General features: G+C 47.3%; 1 protein-coding gene across 11 annotated transcripts in view; it reads left to right on the top strand.

The window, feature by feature from the left end:
• The window catches only part of LOC106575830 (vacuolar protein sorting-associated protein 8 homolog), a 182517-nt gene that overhangs the window by 111413 nt on the left and 50406 nt on the right, over positions 1–20698 (top strand). For 10 of the 11 annotated variants that reach the window (XM_045699530.1, XM_045699539.1, XM_045699533.1 and 7 more), the window contains 4 exons: positions 3945–4114; positions 5154–5319; positions 7900–7941; positions 19040–19120. In XM_045699530.1, the coding sequence (XP_045555486.1) occupies positions 3945–4114; positions 5154–5319; positions 7900–7941; positions 19040–19120 (459 nt within the window). The remainder of the gene's footprint in view (positions 1–3944; positions 4115–5153; positions 5320–7899; positions 7942–19039; positions 19121–20698) is intronic. The other variant, XM_045699532.1, reaches the window with a different exon arrangement.

Genomic DNA, 20698 nt, shown 5'->3' with positions numbered 1-20698 from the left:
AGTAGAGAGGATGACTGGTGGCTTGTACAGTACTATTTAACACGCTGAGAGAGTAGAGAGGATGACTGGTGGGTTGTACAGTACTATTTAACATGCTGAGAGAGTAGAGAGGATGACTGGTGGGTTGTACAGTACTATTTAACACGCTGAGAGAGTAGAGAGGATGACTGGTGGGTTGTACAGTACTATTTAACACGCTGAGAGAGTAGAGAGGATGACTGGTGGGTTGTACAGTACTATTTAACACGCTGAGAGAGTAGAGAGGATGACTGGTGGGTTGTACAGTACTATTTAACACGCTGAGAGAGTAGAGAGGATGACTGGTGGGTTGTACAGTACTATTTAACACGCTGAGAGAGTAGAGAGGATGACTGGTGGGTTGTACAGTACTATTTAACACGCTGAGAGAGTAGAGAGGATGACTGGTGGGTTGTACAGTACTATTTAACACGCTGAGAGAGTAGAGAGGATGACTGGTGGGTTGTACAGTACTATTTAACATGCTGAGAGAGTAGAGAGGATGACTGGTGGGTTGTACAGTACTATTTAACATGCTGAGAGAGTAGAGAGGATGACTGGTGGGTTGTACAGTACTATTTAACATGCTGAGAGAGTAGAGAGGATGACTGGTGGGTTGTACAGTACTATTTAACACGCTGAGAGAGTAGAGAGGATGACTGGTGGGTTGTACAGTACTATTTAACACGCTGAGAGAGTAGAGAGGATGACTGGTGGGTTGTACAGTACTATTTAACACGCTGAGAGAGTAGAGAGGATGACTGGTGGGTTGTACAGTACTATTTAACACGCTGAGAGAGTAGAGAGGATGACTGGTGGGTTGTACAGTACTATTTAACACGCTGAGAGAGTAGAGAGGATGACTGGTGGGTTGTACAGTACTATTTAACACGCTGAGAGAGTAGAGAGGATGACTGGTGGGTTGTACAGTACTATTTAACACGCTGAGAGAGTAGAGAGGATGACTGGTGGGTTGTACAGTACTATTTAACACGCTGAGAGAGTAGAGAGGATGACTGGTGGGTTGTACAGTACTATTTAACACGCTGAGAGAGTAGAGAGGATGACTGGTGGGTTGTACAGTACTATTTAACACGCTGAGAGAGTAGAGAGGATGACTGGTGGGTTGTACAGTACTATTTAACACGCTGAGAGAGTAGAGAGGATGACTGGTGGGTTGTACAGTACTATTTAACACGCTGAGAGAGTAGAGAGGATGACTGGTGGGTTGTACAGTACTATTTAACACGCTGAGAGAGTAGAGAGGATGACTGGTGGGTTGTACAGTACTATTTAACACGCTGAGAGAGTAGAGAGGATGACTGGTGGGTTGTACAGTACTATTTAACACGCTGAGAGAGTAGAGAGGATGACTGGTGGGTTGTACAGTACTATTTAACACGCTGAGAGAGTAGAGAGGATGACTGGTGGGTTGTACAGTACTATTTAACACGCTGAGAGAGTAGAGAGGATGACTGGTGGGTTGTACAGTACTATTTAACACGCTGAGAGAGTAGAGAGGATGACTGGTGGGTTGTACAGTACTATTTAACACGCTGAGAGAGTAGAGAGGATGACTGGTGGGTTGTACAGTACTATTTAACACGCTGAGAGAGTAGAGAGGATGACTGGTGGGTTGTACAGTACTATTTAACACGCTGAGAGAGTAGAGAGGATGACTGGTGGGTTGTACAGTACTATTTAACACGCTGAGAGAGTAGAGAGGATGACTGGTGGGTTGTACAGTACTATTTAACACGCTGAGAGAGTAGAGAGGATGACTGGTGGGTTGTACAGTACTATTTAACACGCTGAGAGAGTAGAGAGGATGACTGGTGGGTTGTACAGTACTATTTAACACGCTGAGAGAGTAGAGAGGATGACTGGTGGGTTGTACAGTACTATTTAACACGCTGAGAGAGTAGAGAGGATGACTGGTGGGTTGTACAGTACTATTTAACACGCTGAGAGAGTAGAGAGGATGACTGGTGGGTTGTACAGTACTATTTAACACGCTGAGAGAGTAGAGAGGATGACTGGTGGGTTGTACAGTACTATTTAACACGCTGAGAGAGTAGAGAGGATGACTGGTGGGTTGTACAGTACTATTTAACACGCTGAGAGAGTAGAGAGGATGACTGGTGGGTTGTACAGTACTATTTAACATGCTGAGAGAGTAGAGAGGATGACTGGTGGGTTGTACAGTACTATTTAACATGCTGAGAGAGTAGAGAGGATGACTGGTGGGTTGTACAGTACTATTTAACACGCTGAGAGAGTAGAGAGGATGACTGGTGGGTTGTACAGTACTATTTAACACGCTGAGAGAGTAGAGAGGATGACTGGTGGGTTGTACAGTACTATTTAACACGCTGAGAGAGTAGAGAGGATGACTGGTGGGTTGTACAGTACTATTTAACACGCTGAGAGAGTAGAGAGGATGACTGGTGGGTTGTACAGTACTATTTAACACGCTGAGAGAGTAGAGAGGATGACTGGTGGGTTGTACAGTACTATTTAACACGCTGAGAGAGTAGAGAGGATGACTGGTGGGTTGTACAGTACTATTTAACACGCTGAGAGAGTAGAGAGGATGACTGGTGGGTTGTACAGTACTATTTAACATGCTGAGAGAGTAGACAGGATGACTGGTGGGTTGTACAGTACTATTTAACACGCTGAGAGAGTAGAGAGGATGACTGGTGGGTTGTACAGTACTATTTAACACGCTGAGAGAGTAGAGAGGATGACTGGTGGGTTGTACAGTACTATTTAACACGCTGAGAGAGTAGAGAGGATGACTGGTGGGTTGTACAGTACTATTTAACACGCTGAGAGAGTAGAGAGGATGACTGGTGGGTTGTACAGTACTATTTAACACGCTGAGAGAGTAGAGAGGATGACTGGTGGGTTGTACAGTACTATTTAACACGCTGAGAGAGTAGAGAGGATGACTGGTGGGTTGTACAGTACTATTTAACACGCTGAGAGAGTAGAGAGGATGACTGGTGGGTTGTACAGTACTATTTAACACGCTGAGAGAGTAGACAGGATGACTGGTGGGTTGTACAGTACTATTTAACACGCTGAGAGAGTAGAGAGGATGACTGGTGGGTTGTACAGTACTATTTAACACGCTGAGAGAGTAGAGAGGATGACTGGTGGGTTGTACAGTACTATTTAACACGCTGAGAGAGTAGAGAGGATGACTGGTGGGTTGTACAGTACTATTTAACACGCTGAGAGAGTAGAGAGGATGACTGGTGGGTTGTACAGTACTATTTAACACGCTGAGAGAGTAGAGAGGATGACTGGTGGGTTGTACAGTACTATTTAACACGCTGAGAGAGTAGAGAGGATGACTGGTGGGTTGTACAGTACTATTTAACACGCTGAGAGAGTAGAGAGGATGACTGGTGGGTTGTACAGTACTATTTAACACGCTGAGAGAGTAGAGAGGATGACTGGTGGGTTGTACAGTACTATTTAACACGCTGAGAGAGTAGAGAGGATGACTGGTGGGTTGTACAGTACTATTTAACACGCTGAGAGAGTAGAGAGGTTGACTGGTGGGTTGTACAGTACTATTTAACACGCTGAGAGAGTAGAGAGGATGACTGGTGGGTTGTACAGTACTATTTAACACGCTGAGAGAGTAGAGAGGATGACTGGTGGGTTGTACAGTACTATTTAACACGCTGAGAGAGTAGAGAGGATGACTGGTGGGTTGTACAGTACTATTTAACACGCTGAGAGAGTAGAGAGGATGACAGATTTTGTTTAAATGTATGATTCTGTGAGAAATAATTTCCAGGTGAAGACAACAGTAAATCCAGTCACTCTTTCAATCATTTGTCCAGAGCACAAACTGATCTGGGGTCAGGATACAATAAATCAAATCAAGTATTCCTCTCCCCTCCCCCCAGACGCTACTGGAGACGACCACCAGTCTGTTGAACCGTGACCTCCACTGGTCCCTGTCTCACCTGCGAGCTGCGGTCAGCAGGGCGCTCCACCCTCGTCAGGACCACTGTAACATCTGTCTGCAGCAGTACAAGAGACGTCAGGACAGCCCAGATCAAATCATCATATTCAGGTCATCACCACAACATTCACATCAACATGTGTTCTCTACAACCGCTTGATAGAGGATGAACGGTGTCAGATCTGTTTACAGTACAATGTTCTGATAGAGGATGAACGGTGTCAGATCTGTTTACAGTACAATGTTCTGATAGAGAATGAACGGTGTCAGATCTGTTTACAGTACTATGTTCTGATAGAGGATGAACGGTGTCAGATCTGTTACCAGTACAATGTTCTGATAGAGGATGAACGGTGTCAGATCTGTTTACAGTACAATGTTCTGATAGAGAATGAACGGTGTCAGATCTGTTTACAGTACTATGTTCTGATAGAGAATGAACGGTGTCAGATCTGTTTACAGTACAATGTTCTAATAGAGGATGAACGGTGTCAGATCTGTTTACAGTACTATGTTCTGATAGAGGATGAACGGTGTCAGATCTGTTACCAGTACAATGTTCTAATAAAGGATGAACGGTGTCAGATATGTTTACAGTACTATGTTCTGATAGAGGATGAACGGTGTCAGATCTGTTACCAGTACAATGTTCTAATAGAGGATGAACGGTGTCAGATAGTACTGTAAACATATGTTCTGATAGAGGATGAACGGTGTCAGATCTGTTTACAGTACTATGTTCTGATAGAGGATGAACGGTGTCAGATCTGTTACCAGTACAATGTTCTAATAGAGGATGAACGGTGTCAGATCTGTTTACAGTACTATGTTCTGATAGAGGATGAACGGTGTCAGATAAGTTTACAGTACAGTGTTCTGATAGAGGATGAACGGTGTCAGATCTGTTACCAGTACAATGTTCTAATAGAGGATGAACGGTGTCAGATCTGTTACCAGTACAATGTTCTAATAGAGGATGAACGGTGTCAGATATTTTTACAGTACAATGTTCTGAACCTGTCACCTCACTGAACATTTCCCAGGCTGGTGCTGTAGTGGAGGCTGTACACACGGTAATGCTGTTAACACTGTGTGTGTGTGTGTGTGTGTGTGTGTGTGTGTGTGTGTGTGTGTGTGTGTGTGTTTGTAGCTGCGGCCACCTGTACCACTGCCAGTGTCTGCAGCGGAAGGGGAGTGGCCACGCGGAGTCCAGGCTGCTGCAGGTCTGGAGCTGCTACAAGTGTATCTCCTCACAGAGAGGGAGGGGCAGGGTCACCACGGAGACCGGGAGGGGGCGGAGCACCTCCCTCGCACAGGTCAGTCAGTGACATCACACAGAGTATGACCTCTGACCTGTTAATGGGGTGGGTTGGTTTTGTGTTATTTTCTAGTAGCTGCTCGTGAGAGGGGGAGGAGAGACAGGCTATGTGCACACTGCCCACAAAATGAGGTGGAAACTGAGCTGCACTTCCTAACCTCCTGCCCAATGTATGACCATATTAGAGACCCATATTTCCCTCAGGTTACACAGATCCACAAAGAATTAGAAAACAAACTCGATTTTGATAAACTCCCATATCTACTGGGTAAAATACCACAGTGTGACATCACAACAGCAAGATTTGTGACCTGTTGCCACAAGAAAAGGTCAACCAGTGAAGAACAAACACCATTGTAAATACAACCCATATTTATGTTTATTTATTTTCCCTTTTGTATTTTAACCATTTTTACATCGTTACACTGTATATAGACATAATATGACATTTGTAATGTCTAATCTTTTGGAACTTCTGTGAGTGTAATGTTTACTGTTTAATTGTTTATTTCACTTTTGTATATTATCTACTCCACTTGCTTTGGCAATGTTAACATATGTTTCCCATGCCAATAAAGCCCTTACATTGAGAGTAGAGAGTCGAGTGAGGGAGGGGAGGGGCAGAGAGAGTAGAGTGGGGTAGAGTAGAGTAGAGTGGGGGAGGGTAGAGTGGAGGGGAGAGTAGAGTAGAGTGGGGGGAGGGGGAGAGTAGAGTGGGGGAGGGGGAGTAGAGTGGGGGAGAGTGAGTAGAGTGGGGAAGGAAGGGGGAGAGTAGAGTGAGGGGAGGGGGAGAGAGAGTAGAGTGAGGGGAGGGGGAGAGAGAGTAGAGTGAGGGGAGGGGGAGAGAGAGTAGAGTGGGGGAGGGTAGAGTAGAGTGGGGAGGGTAGAGTGGGGAGGGTAGAGTAGAGTGGGGGAGGGTAGAGTAGAGTAGAGTGGGGGAGGGGTAGAGTGGGGGAGAGTAGAGTGGGGAGGAAGGGGGAGAGTAGAGTGGGGGAGGAAGGGGGAGAGAGAGTAGAGTGAGGGGAGGGGAGAGAGAGTCGGGAGGGGGAGAGAGGGAGTCGAGTGGGGGAGGGGGAGAGAAAGTGGGGAGGGGAAGGGAGAGAGAGTCGAGTGGGGGAGGGGGAGAGAGTGGGGAGAGCAAGTCGAGTGGGGGAGGTGGAGAGCGAGTGGGGAGGGGAAGAGCAAGTCGAGTGGGGAGGGGGGGGAAGGGGAGGTAGGGTGGGGGAGAGGCGGAGAGAGAGTGGAGTGGGGGAGGAAGGGGGAGAGAGAGTAGAGTGGGGAGGAAGGGGGAGAGAGTAGTGTGGGGGGGAGGGGGAGAGAGTAGAGTGGGAGAGTAGAGGGGGAAGAGAGTAGAGGGGGAGAGAGAGAGTAGAGTGGGGGAGGAGGGGGAGAGAGAGTAGAGTGGGGGAGGAAGGGGGGAGAGAGTAGAGGGGGGAGAGTGTAGAGTGGGGAGGAAGGGGGAGAGAGTGGGGAGGAAGGGAGAGAGTGGGGGAGGAAGGGGGAGAGAGAGTGGGGGAGAGAGAGTGGGGGAGGAAGGGGGGAGGGAGGGGGAGAGAGTCGAGTGGGGGAGGTAGGGGGAGAGAGTCGAGTGGGGGAGGAAGGGTAGAGTGGGGGAGGAAGGGTAGAGTGGGGGAGGAAGGGGGAGAGAGAGTAGAGTGGGGAGGAAGGGGAGAGTAGAGTGGGGGAGAGAGAGTAGAGTGGAGGAGGAAGGGGGAGAGAGAGTGGGGAGGAAGGGGGAGAGAGAGTGGGGGAGAGAGAGTAGAGTGGAGGAGGAAGGGGGAGAGAGAGTGGGGAGGAAGGGGGAGAGAGAGTGGGGAGGAAGGGGGAGAGCGAGTGGGGGAGGAAGGGGGAGCAAGTCGAGTGGGGGAGGAAGGGGGAGAGAGTAGAGTGGGGGAGGAAGGGCGAGAGAGAGTAGAGTGGGGGAGGAAGGGCGAGAGAGAGTAGAGTGGGGGAGGAAGGGGGAGAGAGAGTAGAGTGGGGGAGGAAGGGCGAGAGAGAGTAGAGTGACCTTTTGAGAAGCAACACACACATCTCTCTTCCTCTCTCCATCTGTCTGTCACTTCCATTCTGTTTTCTGATGGTCATCTCTCTTCCTCTCTCCATCTGTCTGTCACTTCCATTCTGTTTTCTGATGGTCATCTCTCTTCCTCTCTCCATCTGTCTGTCACTTCCATTCTGTTTTCTGATGGTCATCTCTCTTCCTCTCTCCATCTGTCTGTCACTTCCATTCTGTTTTCTGATGGTCATCTCTCTTCCTCTCTCCATCTGTCTGTCACTTCCATTCTGTTTTCTGATGGTCATCTCTCTTCCTCTCTCCATCTGTCTGTCACTTCCATTCTGTTTTCTGATGGTCATCTCTCTTCCTCTCTCCATCTGTCTGTCACTTCCATTCTGTTTTCTGATGGTCATCTCTCTTCCTCTCTCCATCTGTCTGTCACTTCCATTCTGTTTTCTGATGGTCATCTCTCTTCCTCTCTCCATCTGTCTGTCACTTCCATTCTGTTTTCTGATGGTCTCTCTTTCCCATCTGTCTGTCACTTCCATTCTGTTTTCTGATGGTCGTCTCTTCTTGTTTCAGACCAAAGTGATGTCCAGGGAAGCAGGGGAAGATGGGAAAAAGGTAACACTGTTGGGGGTAGCCTCTCATTGGTAGCATCCAGCCAGCCCGTCTTACACTTTCTCTCTCTCTGTTTTCTTCATTTAACTTAATTTCTTTCTTTGTTTATTGGCAGTAAATTTTTCCATTTGCCTTTGTGATGTGATCAAATGATGTAATTTATTATATATATTTTTATATATATATATATATATACCCATATGTAAGCATATATATATATATATATTATATAGCATATATAATTATATATATATATTAACATATATATATATATATATGGATATTAAACATATATAATAATATATATATAACATATAACATATATATAATATATATTGGGCATTTAATTATAATTTTTGGCATTTAACATATTTATATATATGTATTTATTTTACCATATTCATTCATATATTTGGATTTTTTTTTATATTTAATATTTTTTTATTATTTATTTTATTATGCATATTATATATATATATATATTGGGCATATATAAACATTATATTATATATATATTTAACATATATATCTTAACTATATATATACATATTTATATATTAAATATATGATATATATTTATTATATAATAATATTTATATTATATATATATATGGCATTAATCATATTAATATATATGGGCATATATTATTATATATATTTTTTAACTTATATAATATTCATAATTTTTTTTTCTTCTTTTTTTTTTTGCCTTTTTCTCTCTCCTCTCTCTGGCTTACTCTCTCCTTTATCTCTCTCCTCTCTCTGGCTTACTCTCTCCTCTCTCTCTCTCTCTTCCCCTCTTGCTCTTTCTCTTAGTCTCTCTCTCTCACTCTATTTCTGTCTTCCACCTACTTAGTCTATATCAACAGCCCTTCCCCCCAGGAGAAAATAAAGAACAGTGGTTAGTGTTGGTGTTTTCTCCAGCTAGCTGTGTCTGACTGTAGCAGACCATTCTGCCATATCAATGGCTTGTAATTGGTTTATTCAAATTAGTTGTCTAGTAAATAAATATCCAAACACTGAGCGGCTGAGTTTAATGAAGGTTCTGGAATCTCTCACTTTCTCTCGCTCTCTCTCGCTTTCTTAGTCGCTCGTCTTTCTTACTTTCTCAATTGAATTCTCTCACTGTTTATTTGTTATTTATATTCTCTCTGTTGTCCAGACAGTGGTGGCCTTGTGAAGATGACTGTTATGTGACACTAGATAGCTGGATTTTATTGTCTGTGTCCCAAATTGAACACACACCATACACACACCATACACACACACCATACACACACCTCACACACACCATACACACACCTCACACACACCATACACACACCTCACACACACCATACACACACTACACACACTACACACACATCACACACACACCATACACACCTCACACACACACACACCATACTCACACCATACACACACCTCACACACACCATACACACACCATACACACACCATACGCACACCTCACACACACCATACGCACACCTCACACACACCATACACACACCTCACACACCATACACACACCATACACACATCACACACCATACACACACCATACACACACACCATACACACACCTCACACACACCTCACACACACCATACACACACACACACACCATACACACACCTCACACACACCTCACACACACCATACACACACACACACACCATACACACACCTCACACACACCATACACACACCATACACACCTCACACACACACACACACACACTCACACACACCATACACACACCTCACACACACCTCACACACACCATACACACACCTCACACACACCATACACACACACCATACACACACACCATACACACACACCTCACACACACCATACACACCTCACACACACAATACACACACCATACACACACCAACCATACACACACCATACACACACCTCACACACACCACACACACCTCACACACACCATACACAAACCTCACACACACCTCACACACACCATACACACACCTCACACACACACACACACACCATACACACACCTCACACACACTTCACACACACTTCACACACACCATACACACACCATACACACACCTCACACACACCATATACACACCACACACACACACACCATACACACACCATATACACACACCTCATACACACACCTCACACACACCATACACACACCATACACACACCATACACACACCATACACACACCAACCATACACACACCATACACACACCTCACACACACCTCACACACACACCATACCCAAACCTCACACACACCTCACACACACCATACACACACCTCACACACACCTCACACACACTTCACACACACCATACACACACCATACACACACCTCACACACACCATATACACACCACACACACACACCATACACACACTCATTCACTGTAACTATGACATACAAAGGAAAAATCAAACATTGAAAATAGAATATTAACACATACACAACCACAGAGAAATCCAGCGCCTTCAGAAAGTATTCACACCCCTTGACTTATTCCACATTATGTTGCATTACAGCCTGAATTCAAAATGGATTAAATTGACATTTTAGCTAATTTGTTGAAAATGCAATACAGAAATATCTAATTTACGTAAGTATTCAAACCCTTTGTTATGACCCTCCAAATTGAGCTCAGGTGGATCCAATTTCCTTTGATCATCCTTGATTGGAGTCCACCTGGGACCAATTCAATTGTTTGGAGCTGATTTAGAAAGAAACACACCTGTCTCTATATAAGGTCCCACAGTTGACAGTGCAGGAACTATACCCTGAAGTCAGAGGAACTGGAGGAAGTGTCCCTAGATCTCACAGATAGAACTGTGATGAATCAGATACACTATATAGACAGCACTATGTGGACACCCCTTCAAATGAGTGGATTAGTCTATTTCAGCCACAATGTATAAAATTGAGCGCACAGCCACGCAATCTCCATAGACAAACATTGGCAGTAGAATGGCCTAAGTGACTTTCAACGTGGCACCGTCATAGGATGCCACCTTTCCAACAAGTCAGTTTGTCAAGTTTCTGCCCTGCTAGAGCTGCCCCGGTCAGCTGTAAGTGCTGTTATTGTGAAGTGGAAATGTCTAGGAGCAACAACCGTTCAGCCACGAAGTGGTAGGCCACACAAGCTGAAGCGCGTAGTACGTAAAAATTGTCTGTCCTCGGTTGCAACACTCACTACCAAGTTCCAAACTGCCTTTGGAAGTAACATCAGCACAAGAACTGTTCGTCGGGAGCTTCATGAAATGGATTTCTGTTGCCCTGTGCACAATCAAGGTCTATATAGAAATGATTCGTCGCGATCGGTGTGGAAGAACTTGACTGGCCTGCACAGAGCCCTGACCACAACCGCATCAAACACCTTTAGGATGAATTGGAACGCTGAGCTGTGAGCCAGGTCTAATCGCCCAACATCAGTGCCCGACTTCAATAATGCTCTTGTGGCTGAATGGAAGCAAGTCCCCGCAGCAATGTTCCAACATCTAGTGGAAAGCTTTCCCAGAAGAGTGGAGGCTGTTCTAGCAGCAAAGGGGGGACCAACTCCATATTAATGCCCATGATTTTGGAATGAGATGTTCGATGAGCAGGTGTCCACATACTTTTGATCATGTAGTGTATCTGTGGAATGGTATGAAACAATTTCGAGAGTGTTGAAAGTTTCCAAGAGCACAGTGGTCTGTCTCCATTATTGGGAAATTGAACAAATATGGAACTACCCAGACTCTGCCTAGAGCTGGCCGTCTGACCAAACTGAGCAACCGGACAAGAAGGACCTTGGTCAGGGAGTTGACCAAAAACCCAATGACCACTGAGTATTACGGAGTTCCTTGGCTGAGTTGGGAGAACCTGCCAGAAGGACAACAGTCTCTACAGAACTTCACCTATCAGGCCTTTATGGGAGAGTGGCCAGGCGGAAGCCACTCCTGAGAAAAAAGGCACATGACAGCACACCTGGTGTTTGCAAAAAAGTCCTGTGAAGACAGCATGAGGCAAACGGTTCTGTGGTCTGATGAGACTGAAATTGAACTCTTCGGCCTGAATGCAAAGCGCTATGTCTGGAGAGAACCAGGCACAGCTCATCACCCGTCTAACACCATCCCTACCGTGAAGCATGGTGGTGGCAGCATCATACTATTGGGATACTTTTCAGTGGCAGGGACTGTGAGGCTGGTAAGGATAGAGGGAACAATGAATGGAGCCAAATACAGGCAGATCATTGATGAGAACCTGCTTCAGAGTGCAAACAACCTTAGACTGGGACGAAGATTTACATTCCAACAGGACAATGACCCCAATCATACAGCCAAAGCAACACTGAAATGGCTTCAGAACAAGAATGTGAAAGTCCTTGAGTGGCCTTGAGAAAATCACCAAATCCCGATGTGCAAAGCTGATCCGGGAATAACCAAGACGACTCAAAGCTGATCCAGACATCCCCAAGACGACTCAAAGCTGATCCAGACATCCCCAAGATGACTCAAAGCTGATCCAGACATCCCCAAGACGACTCAAAGCTGATCCAGGAATAACCAAGACGACTCCAAGCTGATCCAGACATCCCCAAGACGACTCAAAGCTGATCCAGACATCCCCAAGACGACTCAAAGCTGATCCAGGAATAACCAAGATGACTCAAAGCTGATCCAGGAATAACCAAGATGACTCAAAGCTGACCCAGTCATACCCAAGGCGACTCAAAGCTGCAATCGCCACCAAAGGTGCTTTTACAAAGTATTGACTCGGGTGAATACTTATATAAATTAGATTTCTGTATTTAAAAAATAATAAAATAATTCATGGGGTATTGTGTGTAGATGGGTGAGAGAAAACAAATCAATGTAATCCATTTTGAATTCAGGCTGTAACACAACAACATGTAGACTAAGTCAAGGGGAATTAACACTTTCTGATCCATCTCTCTATCAGTGGTTTGCTGTTCACCGTCCCAGAATCCCTCACATCTCTCTATTTCTCTCTGTCTGCGTTTGAAAATGTCATCTCACCAATCAGACAACACACCTGTTTAGCCTCCAGTCAATGTTGTAAATGTCACTTCTACCCTGCATTTATCTTAAATAACTCTGACTTTTCAAAACAGATTATCTTTCTCTTGTTCCTCGTTGTTGTTCAGCCAATCTTCATGCAGGTCACGTTTGATGGGTTTTTCCTCAGGCGCTGGCATTTTACAGCTATTAAAAAATATCCAAATCACCAGAGGGCCGTGGAAATAATTATTGTTTTATTCTGTTATTTTTCTGTTAATTGAAGCCTGTCAACAGTGAAAGTCTTTGGAGCTACTATAGTGTCCTAGAGATGAAAGATGTGCATAGTGTCCTAGAGATGAGAGATGTGCATAGTGTCCTAGAGATGTGCATAGTGTCCTAGAGATGAGAGATGTGCATAGTGTCCTAGAGATGAGAGATGTGCATAGTGTCCTAGAGATGAGAGATGTGCATAGTGTCCTAGAGATGAGAGATGTGCATAGTGTCCTAGAGATGAGAGATGTGCATAGTGTCCTAGAGATGAGAGATGTGCATAGTGTCCTAGAGATGAGAGATGTGCATAGTGTCCTAGAGATGAGAGATGTGCATAGTGTCCTAGAGATGAGAGATGTGCATAGTGTCCTAGAGATGAGAGATGTGCATAGTGTCCTAGAGATGAGAGATGTGTATAGTGTCCTAGAGATGAGAGATGTGCATAGTGTCCTAGAGATGAGAGATGTGCATAGTGTCCTAGAGATGAGAGATGTGCATAGTGTCCTAGAGATGAGAGATGTGCATAGTGTCCTAGAGATGAGAGATGTGCATAGTGTCCTAGAGATGAGAGATGTGCATAGTGTCCTAGAGATGAGAGATGTGCATAGTGTCCTAGAGATGAGAGATGTGCATAGTGTCCTAGAGATGAGAGATGTGGATAGTGTCCTAGAGATGAGAGATGTGGATAGGGTCCTAGTGACGGGGATAGTGTCCTAGAGACGAGAGACGGGGACAGTGTCCTAGAGACGAGAGATGTGCATAGTGTCCTAGAGATGAGAGATGTGGATAGTGTCCTAGAGACGAGAGATGTGCATAGTGTCCTAGAGATGAGAGATGTGGATAGTGTCCTAGAGATGAGAGATGTGGATAGTGTCCTAGAGATGAGAGATTTGGATAGTGTCCTAGAGATGAGAGATGTGGATAGTGTCCTAGAGATGAGAGATGTGGATAGTGTCCTAGAGATGAGAGATGTGCATAGTGTCCTAGAGATGAGAGATGTGCATAGTGTCCTAGAGATGAGAGATGTGCATAGTGTCCTAGAGATGAGAGATGTGCATAGTGTCCTAGAGATGAGAGATGTGGATAGTGTCCTAGAGATGAGAGATGTGCATAGTGTCCTAGAGATGAGAGATGTGCATAGTGTCCTAGAGATGAGAGATGTGCATAGTGTCCTAGAGATGAGAGATGTGCATAGTGTCCTAGAGATGAGAGATGTGCATACTGTCCTAGAGATGAGAGATGTGCATAGTGTCCTAGAGATGAGAGATGTGCATACTGTCCTAGAGATGAGAGATGTGCATAGTGTCCTAGAGATGAGAGATGTGCATAGTGTCCTAGAGATGAGAGATGTGCATAGTGTCCTAGAGATCAGAGATGTGCATAGTGTCCTAGAGATGAGAGATGTGCATAGTGTCCTAGAGATGAGAGATGTGCATAGTGTCCTAGAGATGAGAGATGTGTATAGTGTCCTAGAGATGAGAGATGTGCATAGTGTCCTAGAGATGAGAGATGTGCATAGTGTCCTAGAGATGAGAGATGTGCATAGTGTCCTAGAGATGAGAGATGTGCATAGTGTCCTAGAGATGAGAGATGTGCATAGTGTCCTAGAGATGAGAGATGTGCATAGTGTCCTAGAGATGAGAGATGTGCATAGTGTCCTAGAGATGAGAGATGTGCATAGTGTCCTAGAGATGAGAGATGTGGATAGTGTCCTAGAGATGAGAGATGTGGATAGGGTCCTAGTGACGGGGATAGTGTCCTAGAGATGAGAGACGGGGACAGTGTCCTAGAGACGAGAGATGTGCATAGTGTCCTAGAGACGAGAGATGTGGATAGTGTCCTAGAGACGAGAGATGTGCATAGTGTCCTAGAGATGAGAGATGTGTATAGTGTCCTAGAGATGAGAGATGTGGATAGTGTCCTAGAGATGAGAGATGTGGATAGTGTCCTAGAGATGAGAGACGTGGATAGTGTCCTAGAGATGAGAGATGTGGATAGTGTCCTAGAGATGAGAGATGTGGATAGTGTCCTAGAGATGAGAGATGTGCATAGTGTCCTAGAGATGAGAGATGTGCATAGTGTCCTAGAGATGAGAGATGTGCATAGTGTCCTAGAGATGAGAGATGTGCATAGTGTCCTAGAGATGAGAGATGTGCATAGTGTCCTAGAGATGAGAGATGTGCATACTGTCCTAGAGATGAGAGATGTGCATAGTGTCCTAGAGACGAGAGATGTGCATAGTGTCCTAGAGACGAGAGATGTGCATAGTGTCCTAGAGACGAGAGATGTGCATAGTGTCCTAGAGACGAGAGATGTGCATAGTGTCCTAGAGATGAGAGATGTGCATAGTGTCCTAGAGATGAGAGATGTGCATAGTGTCCTAGAGATGAGAGATGTGCATAGTGTCCTAGAGATGAGAGATGTGCATAGTGTCCTAGAGATGAGAGATGTGCATAATGTCCTAGAGATGAGAGATGTGGATAGTGTCCTAGAGATGAGAGATGTGGATAGGGTCCTAGAGACGGGGATAGTGTCCTAGAGACGAGAGACGGGGACAGTGTCCTAGAGACGAGAGAGGGGGTAGTGTCCTAGAGACGAGAGAGGGGGTAGTGTCCTAGAGACGAGAGAGGGGTAGTGTCCTAGAGACGAGAGAGGGGGTAGTGTCCTAGAGACGAGAGAGAGGGGTAGTGTCCTAGAGACGAGAGAGGGGGTAGTGTCCTAGAGACGAGAGAGGGGGTAGTGTCCTAGAGACGAGAGAAGGGGTAGTGTCCTAGAGACGAGAGAGGGGGTAGTGTCCTAGAGACGAGAGAGGGGGTAGTGTCCTAGAGACGAGAGAGGGGGTAGTGTCCTAGAGACGAGAGACGTGGATAGGGTCCTAGAGACGAGAGACGTGGATAGGGTCCTAGAGACGAGAGACGTGGATAGTGTCCTAGAGACGAGAGACGTGGATAGTGTCCCAGAGACGGGGATGGCGTCCCAGAGACGGAGATGGCGTCCTAGAGACGGAGATGGCGTCCTAGAGATGGGCATAGTGTCCTAAAGACGAGAGACGGGGATAGTGTCCCAGAGACGGGGATGGTGTCCCAGAGACGGGGATAGTGTCCCAGAGACGGGGAACGGGGATAGTGTCCCAGAGACGGGGATAGTGTCCTAGAGACGAGAGAGGGGGTAGTGTCCTAGAGACGAGAGAGGGGGTAGTGTCCTAGAGACGAGAGAGGGGGTAGTGTCCTAGAGACGAGAGACGGGGATGGTGTCCTAGAGACGAGAGACGGGGATGGTGATAGTGTCCTAAAGACGAGAGATGGAGATAGTGTCCTAGAGACGGGGATAGTGTCCTAGAGACGGGGATAGTGTCCTAGAGACGGGGATAGTGTCCTAGAGACGGGGATGGTGTCCGAGAGACGGGGATGGTGTCCTGGAGACGAGAGACGGGGATAGTGTCCGAGAGACGGGGATAGTGTCCTGGAGACGAGAGATGGGGATGGTGTCCTAGAGAAGGGGATAGTGTCCTGGAGACGAGAGATGGGGATGGTGTCCTAGAGACGGGGATAGTGTCCTGGAGACGAGAGATGGGGATGGTGTCCTAGAGACGGGGGATGGTGTCCTAGAGACGGGGGATGGTGTCCTAGAGACGAGAGACAGGGATAGTGTCCTAGAGATGAGAGACGGGGATGGTGATAGTGTCCTAAAGACGAGAGATGGGGATAGTGTCCTGGAGACGGGGGATGGTGTCCTAGAGACGGGGGATGGTGTCCTAGAGACGGGGATGGTGTCCTAGAGACGGGGGATGGTGTCCTAGAGACGGGGGTAGTGTCCTAGAGACGGGGGTAGTGTCCTAGAGACTAGAGACGGGGGTAGTGTCCTAGAGACGGGGGTAGTGTCCTAGAGACGGGGGTAGTGTCCTGGAGACGAGAGACGGGGATAGTGTCCGAGAGACGGGGATAGTGTCCGAGAGACGGAGATAGTGTCCGAGAAACGGGGATAGTGTCCGAGAGACGGGGATAGTGTCCGAGAGACGGGGATAGTGTCCTGGAGACGAGAGATGGGGATGGTGTCCTAGAGATGGGGATGGTGTCCTAGAGACGAGAGACGGGGATGGTGATAGTGTCCTAGAGACGAGAGACAGGGATGGTGATAGTGTCCTAAAGACGAGAGATGGGGATAGTGTCCTAGAGATGGGGATGGTGTCCTAGACACGGGGATGGTGTCCTAGAGACGGGGATGGTGTCCTAGAGACGGGGATGGTGTCCTAGAGACGGGGATAGTGTCCTAGAGACGGGGATAGTGTCCTGAAGATGGGGATAGTGTCCTGGAGACGAGAGACGGGGATAGTGTCCGAGAGATGGAGATAGTGTCCTAGAGACGGGGATAGTGTCCTGGAGACGAGAGATGGGGATGGTGTCCTAGAGACGGGGGATGGTGTCCTAGAGATGAGAGACGGGGATGGTGTCCTAGAGATGAGAGACAGGGATGGTGATAGTGTCCTAAAGACGAGAGATGGGGATAGTGTCCTAGAGACGAGAGACGGGGATGGTGTCCTAGAGACGGGGATGGTGTCCTAGAGACGGGGATAGTGTCCTAAAGACGAGAGATGGGGATAGTGTCCTAGAGACGAGAGACGGGGATGGTGTCCTAGAGACGGGGATAGTGTCCTGAAGATGGGGATAGTGTCCTGGAGACGAAAGACAGGGATAGTGTCCGAGAGACGGGGATGGTGTCCTAGAGGCGGGGGATGGTGTCCTAGAGGCGGGGGATGGTGTCCTAGAGGCGGGGGATGGTGTCCTAGAGGCGGGGGATGGTGTCCTAGAGGCGGGGGATGGTGTCCTAGAGACGGGGGATGGTGTCCTAGAGACGGGGGATGGTGTCCTAGAGACTAGAGACGGGGATAGTGTCCTATAGAGGAGAGACGGGGATGGTGTGTCCTGGAGATGAGAGACGGGGATGGTGTCCTAGAGATGAGAGATGGGGATGGTGTCCTAGAGATGAGAGATGGGGATGGTGTGTCCTGGAGATGAGAGATGGGGATGGTGTGTCCTGGAGATGAGAGACGGGGATGGTGTCCTAGAGATGAGAGATGGGGATGGTGTCCTAGAGATGAGAGCTGGGGAATAGTGCCCTATAGAGATACCGGAGATCCATATAAGATGTTTTATAGATTCGTTTTTTATTTCATTCTGCAGGGGATAATTAACGTGTTATTCTCTGAGCTGAACTCTACTCTGTTCTTATACATTTCACAACCCTTAAATCAACCATATAATCAATCAACCAACATCTGTGGCTGATCCATATGTTGTTGTGTTGTGTTGTGGCTGATCCATGTTGATGTGTTGTGTTGTGGCTGATCCATGTTGATGTGTTGTGTTGTGGCTGATCCATGTTGATGTGTTGTGTTGTGGCTGATCCCTGTTGATGTGTTGTGTTGTGGCTGATCCATGCTGTTGTGTTGTGGCTGATCCATGCTGTTGTGTTGTGGCTGATCCATGCTGATGTGTTGTGTTGTGGCTGATCCATGCTGATGTGTTGTGTTGTGGCGGATCCATGCTGATGTGTTGTGTTGTGGCTGATCCATACTGATGTGTTGTGTTGTGGCTGATCCATACCGATGTGTTGTGTTGTGGCTGATCCATGCCGATGTGTTGTGGCTGATCCATGCCGATGTGTTGTGGCTGATCCATGCTGATGTGTTGTGGCTGATCCATGCTGATGTGTTGTGTTGTGGCTGATCCATGTTGCTGTGTTGTGTTGTGGCTGATCCATGCTGATGTGTTGTGTTGTGGCTGATCCATGCTGATGTGTTGTAGGTGTTTTCTGAGACCACATTGGACCCCCAGCAGTGTCAGTCCTGGGACCAGCTACGATGTCTCTACAGAGGACCTTCCAGGGTAGGTCTGCTACTCATATCTGGGTTTCTGTCTCCTCTCATTTTATTTTTCTCTCTGCATTGAAACATGGAAGACATCACTGTCAGTAAGTGGATATACTAAAGGATTAGCTAGCATCAATACTTCCTATAGCTGACTGGGCTTTCAATAATGATGAGAGACAGGCAGGCAGGCAGGCAGAGAGAGAGACAGGCAGGCAGAGAGAGAGAGGCAGGCAGGCAGAGAGAGAGAGAGGCAGGCAGGCAGGCAGAGAGAGAGAGAGAGAGAGAGAGAGAGAGAGAGAGAGAGAGAGAGAGAGAGAGAGAGAGAGAGAGAGAGAGAGAGAGAGAGAGAGAGAGAGAGAGAGAGAGAGAGAGAGGCAGGCAGAGAGAGAGAGAGAGAGAGAGGCAGAGAGAGAGAGAGAGAGAGAGAGAGAGAGAGAGAGAGAGAGAGAGAGAGAGAGAGAGAGAGAGAGAGAGAGAGAGAGAGAGAGAGAGAGGCAGAGAGAGAGAGAGAGAGAGGCAGAGAGAGAGAGAGAGAGAGGCAGGCAGGCAGAGAGAGAGAGAGACAGGCAGGCAGGCAGAGAGAGAGGCAGAGAGAGAGAGACAGGCAGGCAGAGAGAGAGGGAGAGAGAGAGAGAGACAGGCAGCGAGAGAGAGAGAGAGAGAGAGAGAGAGAGAGAGGCAGGCAGAGAGGCAGGCAGGCAGGCAGAGAGGCAGGCAGGCAGGCAGAGAGAGAGAGGCAGGCAGAGAGAGAGAGACAGGCAGGCAGAGAGAGAGAGAGCAGGCAGAGAGAGGCAGGCAGGCAGAGAGAGAGAGGCAGGCAGAGAGAGAGAGGAGGCAGGCAGAGAGAGAGAGGCAGGCAGGCAGAGAGAGGCAGGCAGAGAGAGAGAGAGAGGCAGGCAGAGAGAGAGAGAGGCAGGCAGAGAGAGAGAGAGAGAGAGAGAGAGAGAGAGAGAGAGGCAGGCAGAGAGAGAGAGACAGAGAGAGACAGGCAGAGAGAGAGGCAGAGAGAGAGAGAGACAGGCAGAGAGAGAGAGACGCAGAGAGAGAGAGAGAGAGAGAGAGAGAGAGAGAGAGGCAGAGAGAGAGAGAGAGAGAGAGAGAGAGAGGCAGAGAGAGAGAGAGAGAGAGAGAGAGAGAGAGAGAGAGAGAGAGAGAGAGAGAGAGAGAGAGAGAGAGAGAGAGAGAGAGAGAGGCAGAGAGAGAGAGAGAGAGAGGCAGGCAGAGCAGAGAGAGAGAGAGAGAGGCAGGCAGAGAGAGAGAGAGAGAGAGAGAGACAGAGAGAGAGAGAGAGAGAGAGAGAGAGAGAGAGACAGAGAGAGAGAGAGAGAGAGAGAGAGAGAGAGAGAGAGAGAGAGAGAGAGAGAGAGAGAGAGAGAGAGAGAGAGAGAGAGAGAGAGAGAGAGAGAGACAGGCAGAGAGACAGGCAGGCAGGCAGAGAGGCAGGCAGGCAGAGAGAGCCGCAGGCGAGGGGGCAGGCAGAGAGAGAGAGGCAGGCAGAGAGAGAGAGGCAGGGAGGCAGGCAGAGAGAGAGAGAGAGGCAGGCAGAGAGAGGCAGGCAGGCAGAGAGAGAGAGGCAGGCAGAGAGAGAGAGAGG

Source organism: Salmo salar, chromosome ssa17, assembly GCF_905237065.1.
Source record: "Salmo salar chromosome ssa17, Ssal_v3.1, whole genome shotgun sequence".
NCBI lineage: Eukaryota > Metazoa > Chordata > Actinopteri > Salmoniformes > Salmonidae > Salmo > Salmo salar.
Note: the sequence above shows the minus strand (reverse complement) of the source record. Positions and strands in the feature narration are given on the sequence as shown.